The sequence below is a fragment of the Mus musculus genome, chromosome 18, assembly GCF_000001635.26.
Source record: "Mus musculus strain C57BL/6J chromosome 18, GRCm38.p6 C57BL/6J".
NCBI lineage: Eukaryota > Metazoa > Chordata > Mammalia > Rodentia > Muridae > Mus > Mus musculus.
The window spans coordinates 38318729-38346195 of record NC_000084.6 but is presented as its reverse complement, the minus strand read 5'-3'; the positions used below and the strand labels follow the sequence as shown (position 1 = coordinate 38346195).

At 46.6% G+C, this 27467-nt stretch overlaps 1 protein-coding gene and 1 long non-coding RNA gene across 3 annotated transcripts; one reads left to right on the top strand and one right to left on the bottom strand.

Annotated features, from left to right (window-relative positions):
* Positions 1–6485: 6485 nt before the first annotated feature.
* Positions 6486–27075, bottom strand: Gm41702. 2 transcript variants are annotated; one of them, XR_003952560.1, is made up of 3 exons: positions 26075–27075; positions 15023–15122; positions 6486–6864 (listed from the first exon to the last, which is right to left on the bottom strand). It is a non-coding gene; the product is annotated as a predicted gene, 41702 (long non-coding RNA). The 2 variants fall into 2 exon arrangements; XR_877330.2 differs by lacking the exons at positions 15023–15122; positions 26075–27075 and adding an exon at positions 7573–7980.
* Gnpda1 (glucosamine-6-phosphate deaminase 1) lies at positions 7203–18659 on the top strand. The gene is made up of 7 exons (NM_011937.2): positions 7203–7288; positions 7974–8105; positions 11079–11180; positions 12860–13042; positions 14044–14228; positions 15536–15710; positions 17223–18659. The coding sequence occupies exons 2-7, from the start codon at positions 7982–7984 to the stop codon at positions 17321–17323; spliced, it is 870 nt and encodes a 289-aa protein (NP_036067.2). The 5' UTR covers positions 7203–7288; positions 7974–7981; the 3' UTR covers positions 17324–18659.
* Positions 27076–27467: the final 392 nt, after the last annotated feature.

Sequence of the window (27467 nt, the reverse complement as noted above, 5' to 3'; positions counted from 1 at the left end):
TTCCGGTTTGTTGCGTTCTTCCTGGTCGGTTGCGAGAACGCGTGTAAGAGGGACAAGTATCTAAACTAACATGGGAACTATAGCTCAGTGTAAGACACTTGGTTGGGATGCACACGGCCCTGGGTTCAATCTCCAGCACGGAAAAGAATCCAAACTGTAAATTATCCTAGTCATCTGTTTGTTCTAACATCTCTAAATGGCTTTTTTAGATTTATTTTTATTCCATGTGTATGTGTTTGCCTGTATGTATGTATGTATGTATGTATGTATATCATATGTGTTCCTGGGTCCTAAGTAGACCAGATGAGGACGCCAGATACCTAGAACTGTAGTTACAGTTGTGAGTTACCATGTGGGTGTTAGGAACTGAACCTGGGTTCTCTGTAAGAGCATCAAGGACTCTCAACTGCTGAGCGACCTCTCTAGCCCCTCCTAAATGATTTTTAAACCTTGGTGTATAGCAAGATTCACTCTTTGTGCTAAAATTCTGCAAGTTTTAGTAAATGCACAGTACCATGGATCTACAGTTTATCATGCAGTGTAGCTTCACTGCAGAAAACCAAACAACAACAGAAAACCTCTGCTTCACCTAGCTGTATTTCGAATGCTTGGAAACTACTCAGCTGTCTTCTGTCAGAGGAGTCTCTGCCTTTCCTCATCCAGTTCTAGGGAGCTCTTCATCTGAAGATGGATGCTTGATGGGCCCTACCCCTTGGCTATGGCAGAATTTCTTTTAAAGGGGAAGAAATGAGAGCCAACAGTTATTGAGGCTCCATCACAAAGGAATGACAATCAAATAAGTTTGATATGGCTCAAGCATGACATGGGAAGGCAGGTCAAAGGCCAGAAGGGGCCATGTGGAGCAGGCTTGAATGAATGATGCTCTTTTGAATAAAGAGCATCAGAGCTACACCTCATAGGTGGTAGGTTTTTCAGATAGGGTCTTACTGTGCAACTTAAAAGGGTCTGAAAGTGAAGCATCCCCTATCTCTGTCTGCCCGATGTTGGAGTTAAGTGCCACCACCTCTGGCAACACTCAGTTTGGTTCTGAGTCTCAGAGCTACTACCACTGGGCATTGTTTAACTTCTGATAAGCTACTTGATTTCTTTGTGCCCTAATGCCTTTGTCTACAAAATAGAAAAAAGCACAGTATGGTATGTACTGCTATTGAGAGTGAGATCTCTAGAGAGAAGTAAATGCTTTAGTGTACTTAAAAACCATAAGAAACTCCTATTGTCATTACTAAGATTTTGACTTGATGTGAAAAATAATTAGGATGATTTTGTAGGAGAGAGGCAACAGCCAGACATGGGCAAAGGCACAGGGGCACATGTGCTCCGGAATCAGGTTCTAGAGTTAATACATAAAAACTTGAGATATTAGGCCGGGCATGGTGGCGCATATCTTTAATCCCAGCACTTTGGAGGCAGAGGCAGACAGATTTCTGAGTTCGAGGCCAGCCTGGTCTACAAAGTGAGCTCCAGGACAGCCAGGGCTATACAGAGAAACCCTGTCTCGAAAAACCAAAAAAAAAAAAAAGTGAGATATTGAACATGCTTGAATTATTTCTGATTTCCATGTATGTGTGCGTTAAAATATATTGCTTTACTCATATTGACTATCTGAAATAAATTATGCCTTAATCACACATGCACATCTATTTCTCTGATGATTTGCTTGGCCTTAATTCTAGATTATTTTGCAGAATTTCCTTGAAAACTTCTCACAGATATAGTCTGTGTTCCGCTAACACTTTACATGGTTTTCTAGTGTCTTATCAGACTTACTGTGTGTGTGTGTGTGTGTGTGTGTGTGTGTGTGTGTGTGTCTTTTTTGGTCTGCAGAATAGGCCAGTCATGAGCTTCCAAGCAGTCTCCTGTCTTTGCCTGTCATCTTCCCACAAGAGCACTGAGATTTCAGATGAATATGAGTGTTGTTTTGTTTTTTTAAGCTTTTTGGGATTTGAACTCAAGTCCTCCTATTTTCACAGCAAGCATCTGTATACACCAAGTTCCCCTCTCAGCATCATCTTAGTTGCTTTGGCCATTACATTCATAATGAGAACCCATGCTCAAGACCAGCTCCTGAGCCAGAGCACTGTCATGCACTAGTTTAGGCCTAACAGTGCCGAGAAACGCGGTCCCGATTTGATTGGCTGACGCACATAACACATTTTGTGGATCATAATTCTCTTTTCCATGTTCCAAGGCTACAGGGACTCTCCTGATCAATGACTTTCTAAAACGTTACCCCTTTGTCAGCATGCCACCTTTAGCCGAGGGTACTCCAGTGACACTCATGGCTCTTCAATGTGCATAATCCTATTGATAAATTGACAGAAAACTCTGAACAAGCAAGTAGGCTTCACTCAATGGATTATTTAAAAGGTCAAGAATTTAGGGGTTCTTTCACTTAGAGTTAACGGTGTTTCAAATGAGTGAAGCAATCTGTCAATAGCGTTTGTTTCAGATTGTCCTGGATCCTTGAATGTGAGGGAAATGAAAAACCCTGAATGCCAATGACATCATTAAAATCTCCAAATTGCTCAGTGAGAAACCAGAAATGCCGACGCAGGCAAAGCTTCACGACAATTCCCACAGCCTTGATACTGGGTGCTGTTTGTGCAGCAGCACACAGAATATGGAGCAACAGCTGACACCTTCTATAAAATCATTCATGCTTTGCCTCAACTCTGTATAACCGCTATGTGTACTTCTGTGCAAACACTCACCAAGAGCTTTCTCTGTATTACCGCTAACAAAAGCAACGTTTTCCTATTAACTGCTAACTCCGTAAAAGACTGTGAAATTTGTTAAGTTTCTCAAGTCTCATCTGGAAAGGGTTCTACTTCCAACAGCCTCCTTATAAGCAAGTGGCCTCTGTGAGAACAATACAGCATAAAGGACAAGCTGTCTCTGCACGCCGATCACCTGTGTTGTGGCTACAGCATGCCCAGGGCACATTCTGTGATAGTGTGACAAGAAAGGGGGTCACTGCTCCTTTTATTTTGGCAACAGATCTTTTTTTTTTTTTTTTTAAAGATTTATTTATTATTATATGTAAGTACACTGTAGCTGTCTTCAGACACACCAGAAGAGGGAGTCAGATCTTGTTACAGATGGTTGTGAGCCACCATGTGGTTGCTGGGATTTGAACTCTGGACCTTCGGAAGAGCAGTCGGGTGCTCTTACCCACTGAGCCATCTCACCAGCCCTTGGCAACAGATCTTATTTCAGCATTTGAAATGTGCTTTCAAGTCTAGAACTGGAACATGCAGGAGGGGCAAGATGGCTCAGTGCTCTCCATGAAGACCCAAGTTTGATTCCTAATACCCATATCCGGTTTATAACTCTCTGTAACTCTAGTCCCAGGGCACCAGGCACACACGTGTACACAGACACACATGCAGACAAAACAGCTGTACACAGAAAACCAAAACATCCCCCACAAACTAGAAAATGCCTCTAGCAGTTCAGGTGGGGGGTTCTTACAACCCCTGCTTCCATTCCCCCCTCCTCTTCTTTCCTCTCTCATACCACGCATGCCCTCCCCTGCCTCCACCTTCTTTTAAGATTGTCTCAATAGACAGCCAAGGAAACTCCAAACTTAGTCTTCTTTCTCCAGACTCCTGCAAACTGGGAATAAAGGCTTGTACTGCCATGCCTGACTTTCACTATTGTCTTAACGTGGATTTCTCTTAATCAAAACTTTATCCAATTTGCAGTTCCCTTAGTACAAATGAGGAAATTATACATTTCTTTATTATTACTATAAATTCAATATGTAGCAGAGGATGGCCTAAAACTTGCTCTATAGACCAGGCTGGCCTCAAACTCATAGAGATCTGCTTTCCTCTGTTTCCCAAGTGTTAGGGTTAAAGGCTTTGCATACCATTGCCCTACTCATGTTTTATTTGTTTGTTTGTTTGTTTGTTTTGGGGGGGTTGAGACAGGATTTCTCTGTGTAGCCCTGGCTGTCCTGGAACTGACTTTGTAGACCAGGCTGGCCTTGAACTCAGAAATCCACCTGCCTCTGCCTCCCGAGTGCTGGGATTAAAGGCGTGCACCACCACTGCCCGGCTTCATGTATTTTCTTTATGCTTGTTGATATGTACTGACATGTACTAGTTTATTTTAGTTTTTCCACCGTTTTTATATTAAATGAACAACTGCATGATGCACTAGGAGTGTAATGGCATTCTTTTGGCACTTGATAAATAGTCATAACTAAGAAAATATACGAGTTTTCCCCTGGTATTTATGGGTTCCTAGGTGAACCACCTGGCTTGAGTTACTGCCTCAAGCAAAGCATGAGACCAGCCAGATCAGTCACAACCCCAGCCAGCCATTTCTGATTAACCACCAGGTTGGCTGGCTCCAGGGCTTCCAGGCTTACCAAAGGCCAGAGAGATAACCCAAGAGAGATGGGGTCAGCTGCATAGAGTTGCCCTCTCCTCTTAGGAGAGGTCTGGATGCTGACGCTGCAGTCCAGGCCTGTTCTACCTTTGGACTTTGAGGTTGGAACTTCCCTGTGGAGCATCTGCAGTCCTCACACTGAGATGTGATTTCTGATTAAGTTCAAAACCAGATTAAAAAAATAATAAATTAACTGTTAGCATTCCTTCTAGGTTCTGCCCCAGTTACCTGGCAACAGCCAGGTATGCCTGCCTCAGTATAAAGGGGCTGTTTGCTCTCTCCTCACTCTTAGCCTCTTACTCTCCACCCCTTCTCTCCCCATTTCCTTCCTCCCCCTCTTCACATGTTCCTTGCTGCCTCTCCTCTCTACCTCTCCTCTCTGTCTCTCTCCCTCCCACCCCCCCCACCGCCTCTACTTCCCCAACCACCCCCCCCATGCCCTAAATAAACTCTATTCCATACTATATTCATCATATGGCTCATACCTCAGGGGGAAGGGATGCCTCAGCATGGGCCTGCCCCCTTCCACCTCACCACACCGTGCCTCTACCATACATATCCTGGTCCATTCTTTCTTTTTTATAGATCACATTAACACCTTTAGTAAGGTCTCAGATTGTAAAGGTCTACTCCATGGACTCCACCATCTCTGGTCTTAGCGGACAGAGCTCCTTGACCAAGATGGTCATGCATACAGCCAGTGGAAGAGACAGATGAGCCCCTAGGTCTGTCCATTAAATGTAGCCACTGTATAAACTAACCACAGGACCACCCCATGGAATGATTAAGGGGAAAGTTTTTATTGTCGATATGAGAGAACAGCCAGAGGCACCTGGAAGATTTTAGAGCAGAGAGAGAAAGAAATGGACTGAACGTGGTATAAAGGCTGTCAGTGACAGAAGGGCAAATGGCAGAGGAGAGAAGATAGGGAAAATGTAGTGAGATGAGAGGGTCTTAAGGAGAATGAGAGACTGGGGGTGGGGTGGGGGAGCCTGTAAGCTGAAGGTGGTTTAGGGGGAGGGGAGGAGGGGAGAAGGGCTAGCATGGACTTTGAAATGTGTCACAGGCACTTATGATACCAACATGAAGTTTGATAGCCAGCCCCACAGGCAGCCACATCTCCCTCTGCCAGAGGTAAGGGAAATAACTCCTTTTGGCAGATGGGACCTGGTTTCACAATGTCCTGAAGGATGCTGGCCTTTATCTAACCATCAGAAGTCTTCCTTTAGTCCAGGTTGAGTTCCTTTCTGGATATTTGGACTGCCTTTTGGAGTTTGGGGAATTGGAGTGTCCTCTGGACCTAACGGCCACCTCATGGTTTGAGAAAGGCAATGTCACCAGGAGCCAGGATAACACTCCTTCAGACTGCTGTCGATGGAGAGCTAAATGGATTGAGGGGATCTCTTCTCTATTATGAAGAGCTTAGCATGGTTTAGAATGGCCCAGACTGGGAGTCTGGCTAGTAAGCAGCACTCCTCTATGGTCTCTTCATCAGCTCCTGCCTCCAGGTTCCTGCCCTGCTTGAGTTCTCATCCTGGCTTCCTCCAATGCTGAACAGTGATATGTGGAAGTATAAGCCAAAAGCCCCTTTCCTCCTCAGGTTGCTTTTGGTTATGTGTTTCATCAGAGCAACAGTAACCCTGACTAAGACACGTGGGTACCAAAGCTCTCGGCAAAGCCCAATATAATAGAAGGGGTGACCACACAAGTCCTTCCTCCTTCCCAAATACCCTCAGAAGTTTGATAGACTACAAGGTAGACAACTGGTCTCAAGCCGGGCGTGGTGGCACACACCTTTAATCCCAGCACTCGGGAGGCAGAGGCAGGTGGATTTCTGAGTTCAAGGCAGCCTGGTTTACAAAGTGAGTTCCAGGACAGCCAGGGCGGGCTACACAGAGAAACCCTGTCTCAGAAAACCAAAAAAAAGTATTTGCTTCTCTTGTGGAGGATCGAGCATCCAAGTCTGAGAACTTTATAACTCCAGCCCCTGAGGATTCAATGCCATTTTCTGGCCTTCTTGGGCACCTGCATCCATGAGACTTACACACAGAGAAACACACACATACATATAAGTCTTTTAAAAAAGACTATATTTTGTTTGGATAAAACAAAGTTCAAACTCAGACAGGAAGTAGGATGAACCTAAGAATGACAAGGGCCCTTCTTACTCTTCTTGTTCTGCCTTCTGCTCTGGCTGACACCCAGGAATTTCGAGGGAAGTAATTTTCGAGGTAAGACCAACCTGACTCTCTGCAAGAGAACATTAGATCCCTCCGAGAGACATCACAAATGAGATCATTTAAGCGGTAGTTGTGCCTTTTGCCCAGCTTCCTTGTGACTTGAGCATACAGAGCCTCTTGACTGACTGCTGTCCTCTCTCTGTTCTGATATACAATCGGGAGTCCTGCACAGCCATACCTTTTAAAAGTCCTTTTCAAGGTCTAAATTCTGTGGATAAGAAAACATAAAACAAAAACAAAATAACCACCTGTTTTCCCTAATAGCCAGATTTAGCTATGGATTTAGCAGTGTCAAAGGCCCCAGCGCAAAAGCCAGTGCTCAAACAGAATGCATCTTCTCCTGAGGCCTACGCCCCGGCATCTTGTTTCAGGGCTACTGCTGTGTCTGTGCACCCCACGCCGGGCTGAGGGGAGCAGCGGCCGCTCAGTCAGCAGTCCACTTTGCACTTAACCTCTAAGGGACACACCCAGGACAGGAGGCCACACCTCGGGGGCCCCAGGCGGAGCCGCCAGGGCGCGTAGGACCGCCCTGAGTCAGCTGGCGGCGCGCGCACCCCGTGACCGGTGGCCACGTGACGCTCGCGGGCCGGGCCGCTAGTGCTGTAGCTGCTGCAGCCGCGGGAAGCCTGCGAGTAAGTGGGAGCGACCCGGCGGGATCCCCCCGACCCTCGATCCTAGGTCATGGCGGGCCTGAGGGGCGACGCGAGCGCAGTCTGGGTGGGGGACGCCGGGCCGGGCTGCGCGGGTGGACGGCGAATCGTTGCCCTCCCTGCTCGGGGCTACCTGTATCCCTCGGTGTTTGGGGGAAACTAAGGACCCTGGAAGCTCTAGCAAGCTGGGAGAGCGGGAAGTACCCCACCTCTCCCCGTGCCTCGCCACCTCCATCTCTAAGTGCCCCGAGGTGACCCTGACGCACCTCTGGTATAGAAGGGAGCGGGAGGCAGAGGACCTGCCGTAGGTGAGGATGAGGATGTGGGCAGGACCAGGCCCAGCTGCTAGGTGACAGTGGCCCGCCGACTTTATGCTATGTAGTTCAACGTGCTGTCGTGAAAACGAGAAGGCAGGTACTGCCGAGGCCAATTTTATGCAGGAAGGAACGGGCCCAGAAAATCCTGGTGCTTTGTAAGGTCCTCCCCAGCCAAGGACTGACCCCACAGTACCCAGTACCGCCTCCTGGTGGTTGGCGGGGACACGCGGCCCAGCCTGTTCTGTGCGCTAGGAGAAGGCTGTTGCTTGGCTAAAAGGACTTTGTCCCAGTCCCCAGCCTTCTCAGCCCCTGCCTTCCCCCTAATTCAATTTGTTATCTCTACACTACAGGTCTAGCGATGAAGCTCATTATCCTGGAACACTATTCCCAGGCCAGTGAGTGGGCGGCCAAGTATATTAGGAACCGTATCATCCAGTTTAACCCAGGGCCTGACAAGTACTTCACCCTGGGGCTCCCCACTGGTATGCTGTGGGAAAGAGAGGGTGGTGGGTAGGGCGGTTCCAATTGGGAGAAAATAAAGGGGGTTTACAGGAGCAGAACATAACAGGTGATCAAAACAAAGTAATCACAATTAAAGAGGGGAGGGGATTGGTTCATAGAACCTTTGGAGACAAAGGGAGGGTTGCAAAATGGTTGTAAATAACTTTTTGAAATAAAGGTACGATTGCCATTCCTGGAACAGGCAGTAAAGAACCAGCCCTAGTTAAAGTTGCAGGTGAGGTATAGCCCAGTCCTTGAAAAACAGAGGTTTAATTATCAACAAGAAGCAGAGGTTAAATCCTAACTCAGGCCTGTTCTCTGCATGTAGAAGGTACTAGCTCAGCCCTGCTCATAGGAGAACTGAGAAGTTAACCATTCAGATACTTTTCTATAAAGCTTAATTGATTATAAAGTCCAATTGTCGTCTGAAAAAAAAAAAAAAAGGTCTGAATGTTAGCCTTTACAGGAAGATATTTTTGCTCAGTGCCTCAAAAAAGTATCCTAAATATTTCTTTCACAAGTGGGGAGATGGATCTTGGTGGTTTTGTCTGCCCATCCACTGTAAAGAGGCCTTCAGACTTTTGCAGTAAATATTTCAGGCTCCACTATTGTAGCTCCTCATTTTGCCATTGTAGGGAGGTGATATATAGCCACAGGTGATAATATATGTGGATGAGTGTGGCTATGTGTCAATAAGACTTTATTTATAGACACTGAAGTTTGAGCGTCCATAATTTTCATGTTATGAAATATTCTTTGGATTAAAAAAATTTTTTTTAACAACTTCAAAACCATTCTGGTGGCTCAGCAGTTAAAAGCACTGCCGGCTGGTCTTGCAGAGGGCTTGAGTTGAGTTCCTGTATCAGTCCCCCAGCTATCTGTAACTCCAGTTCCAGATAGTGTGAAGCCCTCTTCTGGAGTCTGCAGACACCTGCATTCACGTGCATAGTCTCACACATAGTTAAAAAGGACATTTTTTTGTTTTGTTTTGAGACACAGTCTTACTCGGTAACCTTGGCTTGGAGCTGCCTGTGTAGACCAGACTGGGCTCAAACTCAGAAGTGCACCTTCATTGCTCCCCAGTGCTAGGATTAACGGTGTGCACTACCACACCCGGCAAGTGAAGCTTTCTAGCCGCTTAGCCACCTCTCCAGCCCCACTCAGCAGGTACCAGCATAGTGGTACTGTCCCTGCTGTACACCAAACATTAAGGTTCTGGGGATATAGCAACAACATTCAAAAAAAAGCATAAAGACCTACTTTTTAAAAATATTTACTATATTTATATGAGTACACTGTAGCTGTTTTCAGACACACCAGAAGAAGGTATCAAATTCTATTACAGATGATTGTGAGCCACGATGGGGTTGCTGAGATTTGAACTCAGGACCTCTGGAAGAGCAGTCAGTGCTCTTAACTGCTGAGCCATCTCTCCCGCCTAAATGCCTGCTACTTTTTTTTGTTTTGTTTTGTTTTTCAAGACAGGGTTTCTCTGTTTAGCCCTGGCTGTCCTGGAACTCACTTTGTAGACCAGGCTAGCCTTGAACTCAGAAATCCACCTGCTTCTGCCTCCCGAGTGCTGGGATTAAAGGCGTGCGCCACCACCGCCCGGCTAAATGCCTACTTCTTAAAGCTTCAATTATAGTGGGAAAGACAGAGTAAGCAAGTTAGTTAGTGAAATGTGGAGTATGTTAGAAGGCAACAGGAGAAAGGCTGGGAGTGTGGGGGAGCTGGGGCAGATGTAATGGCAGAGAAGGTCTCTGAGAAAAAGGCACTGAGGGAAGACCTAAAGAAGTGACCTGAAGGAAGAGCATGGCCTGCCAAGAGGACAGTGGTGCAGAGGCCTTGAGGTAAAGCCCAGGACAGTTGGAGCAGCCTTTGTGGGATTATATTTATCAGGCAGAAGGAGGACACCATTAGGTTTTGAAAAGAATGATGGTCTCGGCTGGATGAGGGTAAGTTCGAAAGTTTCAGCCATTCAGAACTGACATCCACAGTATAACACCGTTTGTCTAGATTCGCCAGTTAATCTCTTGGTACATTTGCACTTTTCTCTGGCTATTGTTCTCTGTCTAGCCTTGTAGTTTGTTGTTGGAATCCCACGAAGTAGGTTCTGGGCATCCTGACACTTTAAATCCTGCAGCCCTAACCTCTCAATGAGGACATCTGTCCCCCATAACCACTATAGGCCCGAGGACAGGTCTGCCACAGGATGTCTGTCGGCAGTATCATCTCATACGCAGCCTATATTGGGAAGCTTTCCCTTAAGTCTACCTTAATCGTGTTTGGGGTGCTAGTGTTTATTTCCTTCTCCTTGTTTCTACACCTGACTAAGGACTATTCCTGCGTCTTTAAGCCCCCCTTCACCACCACACCCCATCTTGGAAGGTTAGTCTTAAATTAAGCCACTCTCCAGTCTGTGTTCTCTTTTGGGCCCATCACTGAGCTGCACCCACCGGTGGTTCAGCTCTTTAGACTTACTCCCTGTGTCCTTCCTGCCTTTTGTCTGCTTACCTGCTCCCGAGGCTCCACTCTGCTGTTGCTCTGATAAGACTTCCCTGAACTTGGAAGCACAAGGTGTGACCCTGCCACCGCTTACATCTTCGCTGTGTCCCCATGTCTATAGAGTCTCTTCTAGGCTGGTTGTCTCTGTCTTCCCATCTACAGACAGCCCTGTGCCTTGGGCCTAGTCAAAGGCTTCTAGAATATCACATCGGTAATCAAGTCTGGCACTCAGGCAGATGCTAACCCGTGACTTCTGTCAGCTGTGTGGCTGGCCCCGGGAGACCCTCAGAGTCCTGTCCCCTAGAGCAGAAGAGTCTAGTGGGCATTAGACACCAAGCACGGAGTAGGTAGGTGGTGGGTGGGGCTGGAGCTTAGGTGAGACTTCTTGGTGTCTGGAAGCTGAAGGATGTTTGTGGTTGTGGTGACGTCGTTCCTATTGCGTCTCACAGGGAGCACCCCGCTTGGCTGCTACCAGAAGCTGATCGAGTACTATAAGAATGGGGACCTGTCCTTTCAATATGTGAAAACCTTCAACATGGACGAGTATGTGGGTGAGTGCCTTTCATGTTCCTCCTCTCAGGGGCTCAGCCTTGGAGAGGAATGGCTTATTGGTGCTTGCCCAGCTATAAACTGGTGCTTATGTTACAGTAGTGCTAAAGGATGATTGAGACAGACCCTTCTTGTGCTTTGCACACATTTTAGAGAACACTTGCTAAATACGAAGGTGCTCTTCCCCCTCTGCTTGGTCCCCAGCTCCACGCCATTCCTCTCTGCAAATTCGATCCTGGGATCCAGGTTCTACGTCTGGACTGTGTCGTCGCTCTGCCAGGCACCCTTGGTGGAAGCTGGGACTTGTGCCCTTGGTTATCTCCTCTGTCACCCAATCATTTTGTGACGGTTTCATTTTAATTATTAAAAAAAAAAAATAGAAACCTGGTAAAATACATAAACATTTACCATCTTCAAAACTGGGTATTTTGAAATAGCCAAACCACTGGGGTCCGGGGAAAAGGTTGATAAGGCAGGGGAGATTCTGTTAGTCCAAGGAATGGGGGGCACCTGGGAAACACAGGCATTTTTGTCTAAAAAGCTTAAAAATCAAGGCTGGAGAGATGGTCCAGTGGTGAGGAACACACACTGGCTTTAAGTCCAGCACTACAAAGACAGAAGTTGGAAGGTGTTTTCAAGGTCTCAGTGACACCAAGCCAGCCTGTAGCAAGTTCCGGGATAGCCAGGACTCCATAGAGACCCTGTCTCAACCCCATTCCCTCCCAGAAAAAGAACACACACTGTTCTTGCATAGAACACAACCTCACTTCCCAGCACCCACCTCAGGCGGCCACCTCTTAACTCTCGCTCCAGAGATCCAGCACCCTCTTGTGACCTCCAAGGGCACTCCACTCCCAGCCCAACTACAACAGACATCTTTTTCTTGAGCACTTTTTATCGAACAGTTCAAGTGTCTTCACGGCACCCTGAGACTCCTGTCCAGAACTATCAACCACCCTCAGCCTGCCAGGCTGTGGCTTCCTGTCAGACAGCTCCCTGGTTCCCCCTCTTTCAAAGTGCTGGAAACCACTGTTTGACCCTGGTCCCCAGAATCTCACCTTTCCAGGGTCTTCATACGAGTCAGGTCATTAATGTGTTCGTTTGGCTCTTTGTTACTTGTAATTGGATGTTGGGTAGCATGTTGTCAGGGCTCATCCCTGTGTGGCATGCAGCAGAATGCTTTTCTTTCTCTTTCTGGTTTTCTGAGGTGGGCGCTTTCTGTGTAGCTGAGGTTGGGCTGGAACTTGTGACCCTCCCACTTCACCTCTCAGGTCCTGCCTGGGATTGCAAGTGTGTACTTCTGTACACAGCAGTTTCTTTCAGTTTAAAGACTAATGTATTTTAAAAAGTAAATTGTGTGTGTGTGTGTGTGTGTGTGTGTGTGTGTGTGTGTGTGTATACCAGAGGATTGCTTGCTGGAGTCTGTCCTACCATATAGATCGTAGAGATCAGGCCATCAGGCTGGTGGTAAGTGCCTTTAACCACTGAGCCATCTTGCCATACCTGCTTTTAAATATGTTTTGAGACAAATTTTCCTTTCCTTTGAGCATAGCTAAAGATTGACCTACATGTCAGGGCAGTCTCCCAAGTGACCCTAAAGCCAGTTTGATCTCCTGGCATTCTCCTTGGGAGGAGGGCTCTGAATCAGTCTCAGCTGAGTGAGTGTCTCCTGACCCCACAGGTCTTCCTCGAGACCACCCAGAGAGTTACCACTCCTTCATGTGGAATAATTTCTTCAAGCACATTGACATCCACCCTGAAAACACCCACATTTTGGATGGAAATGCGGCTGACCTGCAGGCCGAGTGTGACGCCTTTGAGGAGAAGATCCAGGCTGCCGGAGGGATCGAACTCTTTGTCGGAGGTAAGCATGGCACGTTCCACGGTGTGTATCCGGGCCCATGCCTGGAGTGACTGCAGTACGTGGGCAGGAGAACATGCCACGCCTTCTTCACTTGGTCCCTTAGTGCTAACACAGCAGAGTCATCCATCACTATGCGGGACAGGAAAGGCATAGAGTGGGAGCCCTGGATCCTGCCTCAGCCCTTCTGCTCTGGAGCTGTGTGACCAAGATAGCTTCTTCATGCACTCAGTGCCTTGCAGAGGTTTGGATTTGGATCCTGATGTCCTCAAGACTACCTGACCAGACATCCATGTAACTCAGCTAAACATTTAAAGTCCTAGACTCCAGTTTCAAAACACAACGTGCAGTCCTTGTGTGCGGTTTATCAGTTGAACCCCAGGGAAGCATGGAGAGAAGGTGGGAACCTGGGTGTCTGCTTCTTGGGTGCTGACAGTGTCGATGTGCTGTCATGTTGGGAGTCACCTTGGGTTTAAACCTGGATGGTATCTTACTCCTTAACCTAACCCTCATAAGAGAAGAAGGAGGGCTGGACATTGTGGCAACATCTTTAATCCCAGCACTTGGAAGGTGGAGGCAGGTGGATCTCTGAGCTCCAGCACTGCCAGGGCTATATAATAGACTCTGCCCTTATTTAAAAGAAGGAAATAAAGAAAATAGTAAGGAGGAGTGAGGAGCTTGCAGGTCCTGAGGCTGAGGTTTGTTTGCTGGGTTCCACCTCTGGGGAGGAGGGGAGAAGGTGTACTGCCCCACAGTGTGGGGTGAGAGGGACGCGACCTTTCACAGTTCTGCGCTGTCTGAGGGTGCAAGCAAGTCACCAGAGCCTTGTGTGTGGCTCAAGTCTCAGAGATGGGGAGGGAGGTCACGTGCTTGAGGAAGATCTGACCTAGTGTCCAATGAGAAGAAATGCGGTTTTCAAGGACCCTTTTCCAAGCAGAGGACACGATCTGTTGTTGAAGGTTTTGGTCCCTGTAACTCACAGAGCTACTCTGCCGTCTGCGCAGGCATTGGCCCCGATGGACACATTGCCTTCAATGAGCCAGGCTCCAGCCTGGTGTCCAGGACCCGTGTGAAGACTCTGGCTATGGACACCATCCTGGCCAACGCTAGGTTCTTTGATGGTGATCTTGCCAAGGTGCCCACCATGGCCCTGACAGTGGGGGTCGGCACTGTCATGGATGCTAAAGAGGTAAACGTCCAAGGATACATTCTTACTAAAGCTGAACTCTTGATAAATAAAGCCAAACTCCTAGCTAGTCTTGGCCCCGCTCCTCCTCCGCTTTTGGAGGTGAGGTCATTCCTGGGGTGAGGGCAAGTCTGTGAGCATCCGTCTGTGCCTTAGGGCCAGGGCCTAGGCTGTCTGTCTCTGCTTGTGTACCCTTTTCATACAGCCTGTGGGATGGAGGAATAAGACTTTGTACCTGCCTCTGTTCTGAGCAGACACGTTGGTCCCTGCGGTCGGTTTGAAAGTATGCATCCTGAAACCCAAGGATGCCGTGTCAGCAGCCCTGTGCTTGAGGGCAGTGAGTGCAGTAAATTGTCACTAAATGTTTTGGACTGGGTTTAGTGAGGTTTTTCCCTAAAAAGTCAGATATGATTTTATTTTATTTTTTTGTGGTTCCAGTTTCCTTACTGTCTGAATTTTACTTTTATTTTTCAAAATCATATTTCTCATGCACATCTGCATGTGTGTGTGTATATATGTGTATGAAAATGCATGTCACAGCACTCTCAGGGAGCTCATAGGGAACTTGTGAGTCATTTTCTCCTCCATGGAGATCGTCAGGCTTGGCTGCAAGCACCTTTCCTTGCTGAGCCATTCACTGGCCTATGTGTTTGAATTTTGAAGCATTTTTTTGTTTTTCTGGGGTATTGCACTCAGGGGGAAATGGCTGTAGATGTTTACTTTCCAATTTCTTTGCTCAAGTTCATAAGTAAGCATATAAATCAGTGGAGAGGTAAACTTCAGTGAATTAATGGTACCTGGATTTCCACCGGGTGGCTGAATCCATCCCTCAGGGTCTGCTTGTATCTTGAAAGCATGAGAGTTTGCAGGCCCGCCGTAACAGGGAGGGCATCTGATCTGGAAATGGAACAAAGGCCAGAAGTAGTTAGAGCTTTAGTCACCTCCCTGTGCCTCTGTGTTCAGTCCGTTGAGACAAGAGCAGTAATGCCTTCCTTTCATCCCAGCACTCAGGAGACAGAGGCAGGCAGATCTCGAGTTCTAGGCCAGCCAGACCCCATCTCAGATTGCCCACTCCATGGGTGGGGAGTGGGGGACTCAGATGAGAGGACAGTCTGTAGAGTGAGTTCTTAGGGTCACCTCAGCACCTCTGCTCCTGGTGTCCTAGCTCCAGTGGGGCCATGCCTTTGCTTTCTATAAATAGAGAACACTGCATGGAGCCACAGTAGTACTTGCAATGCTGTGATCCTGAAGGAGAGCTGACAAGGGCAGCTTTTCTGAGCCTGCATCCCTGCCTGTTGTCTGATCCCCAGGTGATGATCCTCATCACAGGCGCTCACAAGGCCTTTGCTCTGTACAAAGCCATCGAGGAGGGCGTGAACCACATGTGGACGGTGTCCGCCTTTCAGCAGCACCCCCGCACTGTGTTTGTGTGTGACGAGGACGCCACCTTGGAACTAAAAGTGAAGACAGTCAAATATTTCAAAGGTGAGGCTCAGGCCTTGGTGGGAGGGAGGCATGGATCTGGCTTTCTAGGTTTTATTTCATTTTTATATAATTGAGTCAAGGTCTCACTGTGTATCTCTGGCTGACCTGGAACTAGCTTTGAAGATTCACAGAAAATCACCTGCCTCTGCCTACTGAGTGCTGGGATTAATGTGTACAACACTGCACTCAGCACCTGTTTTATTTTTTATTTTTATAGCCTCCACCATGCCCAGCTATTCTGGACATTTTAATCCACACCTATCGTGTGTGTGTGTGTGTGTGTGTGTGTGTGTGTGTGTACTCGCGCTATGGTATATATGTGAAGGTCAGAGGGCAAGTTTGGAGTTGGTTCTTTCCACCAACTTTGTATGGGTTCTGGGGCTCAAACTTGGGTAGCCAGGATTGTACAGCAAGCGCCTTTACCCATTGGGCCAGCATCCTACCCACCACCTGTGACTTCCCCCTACTGCTCCATGATACGGCCATTCCCTTTTCTGCCACGACTGGAAGGGTCTGTTTCTGGAGATCTGAGGAGACAAGGAAATGCAGTTACAGGTCACTAACTGTAGGGCTGTGGTGACCTTGCAAGACATGGAGCCTTGAGTTTCCTGTCAGACATCACGCAGGCATCTCTCCCACAGCTGGGGCACTAAGCCAGCCCTGTGGGGCATCTTTAGTTCCTTTACAAGGTGCCTGCTAGGAGAGTTGAGGATACATTTTCTAGAATGCCTGCCCAGTAATTGTAAAACCCTAGTTTTAAGCCAACTTACATTGCAGTCTTCATTGGCTAAGCAGTTAAATTAGTTTGCCCTTTGCTAAAAAGATGAATATTTCCTGTTTTTTTTAAAAAAGATTTATTTATTTTATGTATGTGAGAGTACACTGTAGCTGTACAGATGGTTGTGAGCCTTCATGTGGTTGTTGGGAATTGAATTTTTAAGACCTCTGTCCTGCTCACTCTGGTCAATTCTGCTTGTTCCAGCCCAAAGATTTATATATTATTATATGTAAGTACACTGTAGCTGGCTTCAGACACACCAGAAGAGGGCGTCAGATCTCATTATGGGTGGTTGTGAGCCACCATGTGGTTGCTGGGATTTGAACTTAGGACCTTTGGAAGGGCAGTCAGTGCTCTTACCCGCTGAGGCATCTCGCCAGCCCATATTTCCTGTTTTTTAAGACAGGGTTTCTCTGTGTAGCCCTGGCTGTCCTGGAACTCACTCTGTAGACCAGCTGGTCTTGAACTCGGGGATCTGCCCAACTCTGCCTCCCAAATGGTGGGATTAAAGGCGTGCACCACCACACTTAGCTCAAAAAGATTAATCTTTACTCCATTCCCATAGTGGCAGGGTTGACAGAGGGGGAACTCTGTCACTCCCCAGAAACTAACAGTGTTTAGTGTTTAGAGATCACAGAGATCGAGGGCTGCTCTGAGCCACTGTGTTCCTCTTGATAACTGTGCAGTTTTGCCTCTGCCTACTTTGACCACTGCTTGCTTTACATTTGTTGCAGGTTTAATGCTTGTTCATAACAAGCTGGTGGACCCCCTGTACAGTATCAAGGAGAAGGAAATTCAGAAAAGCCAATCTGCGAAGAAGCCATACAGTGACTAGCCTGTGCCAGGACGTGGTATTCAGTACCTCAGAGGGATAGGCAGGTCTTTCCAGAAAGTCTCTGTAGGAGAGAGAGTAGAATTACTTTTCAGTCCACTCTGGCTGCTGCAGATCTGTGGCTTGGTAGATACATGTTAAGGAGTTTGGCTATGGAGAACATTGTTGATTATAATTTTCCCCTTTTTTTTTCAGTACTGGGGGCTGAACCTGGGGCCTTGTACATGCCAAGGAGGTGCCTTGCTAACTGAGCTATGTCCCCAACTTTCTGCCCCTTTTCATAATGGTTTTGTAACCATCCGAAGTCTCCATCACTGACTGTAATTATATTCTTCTGCCCCTGTGCACATGGGCAGCACACGCCTGTCGAGAACTCCTGTCTGTATGTGTGCTTTTTCTAGAGTTGGCAGGGATTAGGGCTTGTGCACTTTGGACATAACCTTTCTGGAGACTTGAGAGCCCCTCTTCTGCCAGCCTTCCCACTGAGAATTTTCATTTTAAAGAATACACTTCCAGAACTTGAATTATGCACAAGGAAGCAGCCCTTCCTGCCAGAACCAAGAACCTGGGGGAGAAGCCTGTCCCTTGTTCCCATTGTGTGGATTGTCTTTCCTGTTGTCAGTAGCTAGCCTTTCTGTAAACAGGCCTTCTGGGCATGTGGGGCTAAGATGGCTTTCACAGGTAAACTCAAAGCTTCCAAAGGCCAGCCTTGTCTTGTTCTCTCTCAAGATTCCAACAAGAGAAAAGTGGAAAGGCCTCCTGTCTGAGCTCTGTTTTCCTCAACAGATTCTTACACACTCCCTAGTAAGGAGATCCGCGTGGGTCACAGACACGCTATGATTTCAGTGTTTTTACCCAAGGTGGGGAGCTGACATCTGCACATGCGCTGTGCTCTGTGGCCTCCTCAGAGCTGAGTGCCAAGATTATACATGCTACTGCTCTCTCCTCGCTTAACTCACCCCAGCACTCCCACCTTCGGGTTTATATCCTCTGTCCTCAGCATCAGAACTAAACCCTTCACCCCCCTGTCCTTCAGGCTCCCTTCCCAGGCTCCTCTGCTTGGCCTTGCTTTATCTTCTCTGCCTCTGTGGAGTAGTCAGCTGCCTCCTTCTCCGTCCTTGTGCCTGTCTGAAGCTAGAGCTGCCTATTTCCAGGAGAGGTCTTTCAGAACATTGCCCAGGCCCCTCCAGAAGTACTGTGTTTGGTACCAGCATTTGTTTGTAGTTTTTATATGTGATTGTGCTATTGTTCTGTGTTAAGCTAATGGATCAATGGACTTGTTTACAATGTGATATTTTCTATTAAATTTAATATTTTCAAATAAAATGTGTCTTTTGTGAATTTTGGCATTCTCCTGAGTTTACTGCACCGTTGTTGTGAAGGCACACCTTGGCCAAGGCAACTTTTACAACAAGAAAGAGCATTTAATTGGGGACTTGCTCTCAGATTCAGAGGACTAGGTGATTAACATCATGACGGAATATAGCAGCGAGCGGGAATGATGCTGGAATAGTATCTGCAAGACAGAGGCAGAAGGGGAGAGACTAGGCTTCTGAAACCTCACAGCCCATCCTCAGTGACACACCTCCAACAGAGCAACACCTCCCAGTCCACCTAAACAGTCCACTAACTGGGAACCACGACATTCAAATATATGAGCCTACTGTGGGGGGGGGGGGCGGGGGAGGCAGGCACTCCTCCCCAGTGTGCAGAAGATTATCTAATGGAAATGTATTTGGGAACCTCTGTAAACACGGTGTTGGACGGGAAGAGGAGAGTGTGGGCCACAGCCTGTGTCTGCAGCCTGACTTGTATTCTTGGCCCTGAGGGGGATGGATGGGTGGTTTCTGGATGCCACACACTGGACCCAGTCTGCTCTCCGTTCCTTCATTCAGAGAAACCTGGGTGAATAACAACAGCACTAGGACAGTGGGAAGCTGTAAGCTGTCCAGGGTACTTTGGCGGTGTTTCCTGAAATCTGAGGTTGGACACAACTGAAAAAGCAAAGTGAGTTAGTGCTTCAGGAAGTGGGAAAGCTGCCACTTCACCACCAGGAGAGTAACTGAAAGCCTGGTCATCAACAAATGGAGTAAAGATGTTTGATCAGGTTGCCACTGAGCCACCATTCAGAACTGGTAAACTAATGAGCAGGAAAATCATCCAAGAAGGAGTGAACATGGCACCCTGTGGTCCCATTGATTAAGAATGGCCCCATATGTTGGGGTACACTGTGAAGTTGTATCTCTGTCCTTTCTCACCTACCTTGGACATTCTCTGATTGGCTTTAATAAAAATCTAGTAGCCAATTATCTGGGCAGGAAGTGGATGGTGAAACTTCCTGGGAGGGAGAAAGGAACTCTGGGAAGAAGGGGAAGGCTTTTTCTCCAGGAGACATGAGAGAGGGTAGACATGACTACAGGCCTGGAAGGTATGGCTGGCCACATAGCTGGATGAGGCTGGGTGGTCAGGTTAACTTAGATGAGCTAGTTGAGAGTCTGCCCAACAAGGCCTAAGCTTTGAAATAGTAAAAGGTCTCTATATTATTTGGGGAACTAGCTGGTTAAGGAACAACTACCTCTATATTAATTTCCAGCGTTAATATATACAGGATATTAGTTCCTTTTACACTCATAGGCTCATATATTTGAATGCTTAGTTACTAGGGAGTGGCACTATTTGAAAGGATTAGAAGGATTAGGAGGTGTGACCTTGTTGAAGGACTTATGTCACTGGAGGTAGGCTTTGAGGTTTCAAAAACCCATGCCATGCCCAGAATCTGTCTGCATTCCTCTCTCCCTCTCCCTTACTTCTCCCTCTCCCCCTCCCTCTCCCTCTCCCCTTCTCCCCTTCTCCCCCCTCCTCCTCTCCCTCTGCAGGTCAGGCTGTAGCTCTCAACTACTGCCCAGTGCCAGGCTGCATGTCACCATAGTGCCCATCATGATGATAATGGACTAACCCTCTAAAAATAAGCCAACAATTAAATGCTTTCTTTAATAAAAGTTGCCCTGGTTGTTGTATCTTTTCACAGCAACAGAACAGTGACTAAGACACACCTCTAAATAAACTAGTAAAGAATAAACAAAACATACAGCATAACTTCATACTCTGTTCTCACAAAGACAGCAGTTATCTGCTGATCTCCTCAATCTTTTTTTTTTTTTTTCGAGACAGGGTTTTTCTGTGTAGACCAGGCTGTCCTTGAACTCAGAAATCTGCCTGCCTCTGCCTCCCGAGTGCTGGGATTAAAGGTGTGTGCCACCCTTTAATGCCCAGTTGATCTTCTCAATCTTCAAGGTGAAGAAAGACTAAGAATTAAGCACATGGGTGAGAAGCACAGTTGAAATAAACAGATGGACAGTGCACTGTAATGTTCTGACAGAATTTACACAGGCAATCAGCTGGTAAAAATAGGCAGAGGTTGGAGATGCTGCTCAGTGGATGCTTACTGTCTTAGGGTTTCCACTGCTGAGAAGAGACATCATGACCAAGGCAACTCTTATAAAAGACAATGTTTAATTGGGGCTGGCTTAGAGGTTCAGTCCATTATCATCATGGCAGGAAACATGGCCATGTCCAGACAGACATGGTGCTGGAGATTGAGCTGAGGGTTCTACATCTTGATCTGAAGGCACTCAGGAGAAGACTGACATCCCCAGGCAACTAGAAGGAAGCTCACCTCACAGTGATACACTTCTTCCAATAAAGCCACACCTACTCCAACAAGGCCACACCTCCTAATAGTGCCACTCCCTGGACCAAGCATATTCAAATCATTGCACTTGCCTAGTACCATCAATATATATATGATGGTTTGTATATCCTTGGACCAGGGAGTGGCACCATCTGAAGGTGTGGCCTTGTTGGAATAGGTGTGATCTGGTTGGAATGGGTGTGTCACTGTGGGTGTATAAGATCCTCACCCTAGTTGCCTGGAAGTCAGTCTTCCACTAGCAGCCTTTGGATGAAGACATAGAACTCTCAGCTCCTCCTGTGCCATGCCTGCCTGGATACTGCCATGCCCCCACCTTGATGATAATTGACTGAACCTCTGAACCTGTAAGCCAGCCCCAATTAATTAATGTTGTTTTTTATAAGACTTGCCTTGGTCATGGTGTCTGTTCATAGCAGTAAAACCCTAAGACTATCTATCTATCTATCTATCTATCTATCTATCTATCTATCTATCTATCTATCTATCTATCTATCTATCTATCTATCTCTATGTGCATGTATGTATATATATATATATATATATATATATATATATATATATATATATGGTTAAAATAGACATTGTATGAAACAAAGTATGAATTAGGGAAAAGGCTTAATGATTACAAGTTGGATACATCAGATAGAATAATGTGGGACCTTGCGAAGATTTGGCTCTGGGGTCTATTTCCCTGGTACTCCCACAGTAGTCATCCTGTACCAGTCAGTGTCAAGTGGGACATGCACCCCTCTGCCAATCTGTGCTCTTTGGAGAAAAGCACTTCATACATTTGGGGCAGAGATCATGGTGGGCCTGAAATAATCTTAAAAAAAAAAAAAAAGACACTTTCAAGATGTGTGTAGCAGTGTTGAGAGGGTATAAGATGCAAGCCTTACTAAGTCAGGTTCACGAGTTCAAGGCTAGCCTGGGTCACACAGCAAAAGCCCACCTCAACAACACAGTTGGTAGAGACAAGCTGAATCTATACAATAACAAGCCTAATATTCAGAGAGGGGGGTGGGTGGGTAAAATACAGATATTTCAGCAGGAATGGAGAGAATATTTTAGTTTTTTCTTTGTTTAGTAAAAAAATGACAGTGTGGGCATGTGTATGCTGTCATGTACTGGGTCCCTCTGCTCAATAGAGACAGAAACAAGCCAGCCCACAGGTCCCCCGACCTAAATGTCAATCACTAGAGCCATCTTCCCCATCTGTTGCATATAAACTAGACTATTCCCCAGCCTCTATGGCCAAGTCTCGTCTCAGAGCTGCTTGCAGGCTGGCAGGTGGTTTATTTCCTCCTAAGTGGAGGCCTCATAGGGCACACTGTTTGTATTGACACGCCTGCAAGCTCACGCATTTTCCCCTGGCTATGTCTAGTCTACTGATGAGCTCACTAAAGAATGTCTGTGGCCATTACAATGCTTAACTTTTAACTTTCTCTTGGGTTCTAGCTCTTATCTTGCTGACTTTTCTGTCCCCTCATGTCTTTTGTTGTGGAAGACATTAGTATGTCAATTAGTTACTTCCCAGTCAACTCCAAAGACTATGTGGCATCTAAGTCTGGGTCTGCATTGTGTCTACTTGTCCTCTGGCTTGGCTTTACATTGGAGACTGGACCTGCTGTATAGGGAATAGGAGGTCTTTCATGTACTCATGTTATTTGTTAGCCTGTGTCTGAAGATCGCTGTAGCTGTGCTGGAGCTTTCCTGTTTTATTTTCTCACCTTGTCTTCAGGTCTCCTTTAAAGCTCCTTATTGTGCCTGGGTCTTACTGCTCTCTCGGTGGCCACCCAGGTTCTCAGGAGTCGTGTGGATGGCCCCTACTCGAGGGGTAATGTTCTAGAATTTTTATTGAACGTCTTTTGGGACTGCCCCATCCATTCCCAGTAGGTGAAAGCCCCTGGACTGGGAATTTCCTATCTTTGTTCCCCAACCCCTACCCCATCCTTCAGGCAGGAGGCCAGAGGGGCCTGGACATATCCAGTTGACCTTGTAGTAGCAGACCAAACAAGGGTCTAGCAAAACAATAGTCCCTGAGGTCAGGCTTCTAAGAACAAGTCTGGTGCTATGTTATGTTTCAATGGTTTCCTTCTCTTCTTCTGCCTAAAGCACAAGAAGGTGTGTGTGTGTGTGTGTGTGTGTGTGTGTGTGTGTGTGTAGTGTCATGGTCCCCATGGTGGTGGTATCCCCAAAGCTTACCCCTGCACATGCACTGTTTCAGAGAGAGCTGTGATACCTGGATATAGAAGTCGTCGAGGTATCAAGAGCCACTTGAGGGAGGATATGGAGTTTTGCTGCCTTTTTATGGTAGAGCTAATCTGTGATCTCAGCCCTCGGAGTGACCTAAGACTTGTTGCTTTTCATCCTAAACTTATTTTCCTGTTATGACACCCAATTCTTTTCCAAACATACTCCAGATTTTCACACACACACACACACCCCACTCAAACATCAGTCTCCGGTGCTCTAAACGTCATCACTTGGGATCAGTCATTAGAGTTCATGTTACTGACCTATGTGCAGTACGCTATGAGATTGATCGTGTCTCCCTTTACATGATGTGACTTCTGTATCACACACTGCTGGCGTGGAGCTGACTGGCCTCTCTCCCTGTCTCCTTTGCTGGCTTGGACTTTTTTTTTTTTTTTTTTTTTTGGCTTCTTAGCATTTAGAATGCCCCAACAGTCCACAGTAGGACTATTATTTATATACATAATGAGACCATGCCTCAAAACAAAACAAAATACATTTCCCCAAGAAAGTATGTGGGGTAGTGGGCTGCGCACAGGCAGCCTGGTCTCCAGTCGAGGGAAGGTCTGGAACTCCAGGGACCCGATGGGTGGTGATTTCTACCTACATGGGACGAAAGGTTTTCAATCATGTCTTCTGGGCCCCTGGCTCCTGTCGAAGTTACAGTCCCCACAAGACCCCGTAGAAGAGGTGTGTGGCTATCAGTTGCATAGGAGCAGCACCAAGCCTTCCCACATGCAAATAAGGTTCCCCCCAAGCTCTCAGACCAAGCCAATGAGAGGTACCTGCTGTCGAACCCTGAATCACCCCCAAAACTGTATATAAATCCTATCCAGGGAATTAAAGGTGTGCGAGAACTACTCCGTCGTCTTGAGTCTTTTGTTCCAAGAGCTGTAACACTTGGGAAAAGATCTGCTCTCCCAAAGTGCCACCTGAGGTTCTGCCACACTCCTCACTGGATAGCTTCTTGTTGGCCCAGCCCAACCCGACTGAGCGACCTGGAAGGCACTTCCAGGCAGAGACTTTGCTTTCCTGCCCGCACTCACTTGCCTTGGAAGAAACCCTCACACCAGGCCTGGCCAGATGGATCTCCGTGGAAAACCTCTGGTATCCAGGCCCACAAAAGTTCACCCGTTTTCTTACTATAAATCCTCAGTAGGCTGAATTTAGGCAACAGTATCAGTGGACGCCACAGTGTTTCTTCAACCTACCTGGAGCTTTACATATAACTTAATTGCTTATGTCAATGTCTAAGGCTAACTAAGTAAGACAGTCAGGTGTGGCACTTTGTTACACAGAAATTGTGTAAGATACCAAGATTGTATCTCTGAGTGCCTTTAAAAGTTTTCAGCAATACTGTCCTTCCTGTCTTGCTGTTATTTATCATGTTGAATCTACCAAAGAAAATCAAAATCCTAGAAATTAAAACTGCTTTTGCTGTCAGGTGGTTATGGTTCACACCATTAATCCCAGCATTTGGGAGGCAGAGGCTGGTGGACCTCTTGAGTTTGAGGCCAGCCACTTTTACAGAGTGGCGGAGACAGACAAGGCTGCACAGAGAAACCCTGTCTTAAAAAAACAAAATAACAACAAAACTGCTTTTGCCACAGAATGCTGACAAGTTTCTGTTTTGTTATCTGAGTCAGTTCTTGGTATGTCACCCAGACTCCACTGGAATTTCCTGGGTTCTAGCTCAGCCCATTGAGGTCTGATTAGGGCCAGCAGCAATATTTTTAACAACATAGCAACTGCTGACACCTGCTGGCAGTGTTAGTAACAGTACTTGGAAAATGCAATTTCTGGTCAATTTTTTGACATTCACTTTTAAAGCAATGAGGATATGAATACATTAAGGTTCTTCTCTAGTCCTTCCCTCTTGGCAGAAACATACATTAAAGAGACTTAAAATGTTAACTAGAACCTTCTACAACTACAAATGACCTTAATTAACCCTGGTGTGGTGGTCCACGCCTTTAATCCCAGCACTCGGGAGGCAGAGGCAGGCAGATCTCTTGAGTTCGAGGCCAGCCTGGTCCACAGAGTGAGTTCCAGGACAGCCAGGGCTACACATGGAGACCCTGCCTCAAAAGAGAATTAGAAAAAAGAAGGGAGGAGGAGAGCAACCCTCCTGGCCATGCTACAGATCTAGCTAGCCAGGTGGAGGTTTTTCTGTTGCTGTAGTTGATTAATCTGCTCTCATCACACCACCCCCCGTGGTGGTGGGGTGGGGGTGTTCCTCATTACCTGCCTCAAGGCCTTAATCATTAATCAACTCAATGACTGAGCCACTCCTGAATTTTCGCATTGTTAACACCTCCCTTCCAATACTCTTGAGTTATTAAGATCTTTATTCCATCTTTGCTACCCTAGACCCAATTTTGGGGTGGGCTGGGGCTAGTCTTCCCTGGCTCTTATGTGATTGGTTTGCTGTTTCTTCTGCCGCTCTCAAGTCTAGATCGTATCCCATTCCTGACATGGCGAACCTTTCTCTCATGCATTTCTTGCCTGGTGATCCTAAAAGTTCCGCCTCTGTCTCCCTGCCCAGCCATTGGCCACTGAAAACTTTACCAATCAAAGCCAACAAGGGGCGGGGACCTTCAGCATGTGTCTTACATGCTGATGTGTGAATTCCTCTGTAATTTTGGGAATCCAATAAACATAATACAAACAACAAACCAAATTCAGAATACTTTTTGTGCCACGCACATCCTGGTCCAGTCGAGACGACAGGCTTGTGTTTTCACACCAACTGGGACTGGAATAGGCTGATCGCGTGTATTCTGACTTACTTGTTCAGTGTTTAAATGCTTTTTCTTCCTTCAGGTAACTGAGCAGGGAAATGGCCGTAACAGGTAAACAACCTAGAACTGGAAACAAAACCAGTGAAGTGTCCTGAATGGTAACTAATTTATCAAAGCTACTAATAAAATATAATTTCATTGGCTTGCTGAGCTTAGAGCTTTCAGCCCCTGGTCAATCCAGATGCATCAATATATAATGGATATTTATCTATACAATAAATATGGATGGGACAACTATGACAGCCAAGGGGTATCTAAGGAGATAAGGGACTAAGTGTAATGTGATATGCAGAGATATGAGATCCTGGAACAGAGAACATAAACAAGGAAAGAACTAAGAAAATGGTGCAAGATGTGGCCTACAATCGTGTCTGCCATTGACGGTGCCACATTACTAACACACGGTATCAACAACAGGGAAACAGGAGATCTAAAAAGACTTGAGTAGCATCTTTGCAGTAGCGGCGACTTCCAGTAGACTTTGCAGTAGCCGCGACTTCCCGCCCTGTTTTTGAGACAGGCTCTCAAGTAGCCCAGACTGGCCTGGAACTCCCTCACTCTGTAGCTACTGCTGGCCTTGAACTCTTGCTCTCCCAATCTCGCCTCCCCAGCACTGAGATTATAAGCGTACACCATCATCTCTGCAGCTTTTCCGTGAATCTAAAATGAAGTTTCTTTTTATAAATAGATTAAACAATATGCATCTCAGTTGACAGAGGCAGGCCAAAGTCACAAAAAGTGATGGCCCACATTTCAAGAAAAAAGTTATTTGGAAAGTTATCTTCTTTAATCAGCCCTAGACCCACAAGCATTATACAGTTAAAAAAAAAAAAAAATCAGGAGTCAGAGCCTCTCCAAACTCAAAAGGTCTCCCAAAACTCATGTCAATTTATGGCAAGTTTCAGACCTTATGTCAAACAGGCCTTGATCCTGAGGTAGGGATAAACCTCTTTTTTCTTTTTCTTTTTAAATTTATTTCATGTATGTGAGTACACTGTAGCTGTCTTCAGACATACCAGAAGAAGGCATCAAATCCCCATTACAGATGGTTGTGAGCCACCATGTGGTTGCTGAGAATTGAACTCAGGACCTCTGGAAGAGCAGCCTCTTACCCGCTGAGCCACCTCTGCAGCCTGAGATAAACCTCTTCATTCCATCAGGCATTTCCACGACACAGCAGTCTTCCAGGAATCATTTATGTCACAGGGCAAAGAAATTTACTGAGGCTGGAGAGATGGCTCTGCAGACAAGAACACTTGTGCTTCAATCCCTAGCACCAACATGGGAGCTCACAATAAATCTCTAACTGCACTTCTAGGGGGTCTGCCAGCATCTTCTGTCCTCCATAGGTATCAGGCACACAGACGTACATGCAGGCAAA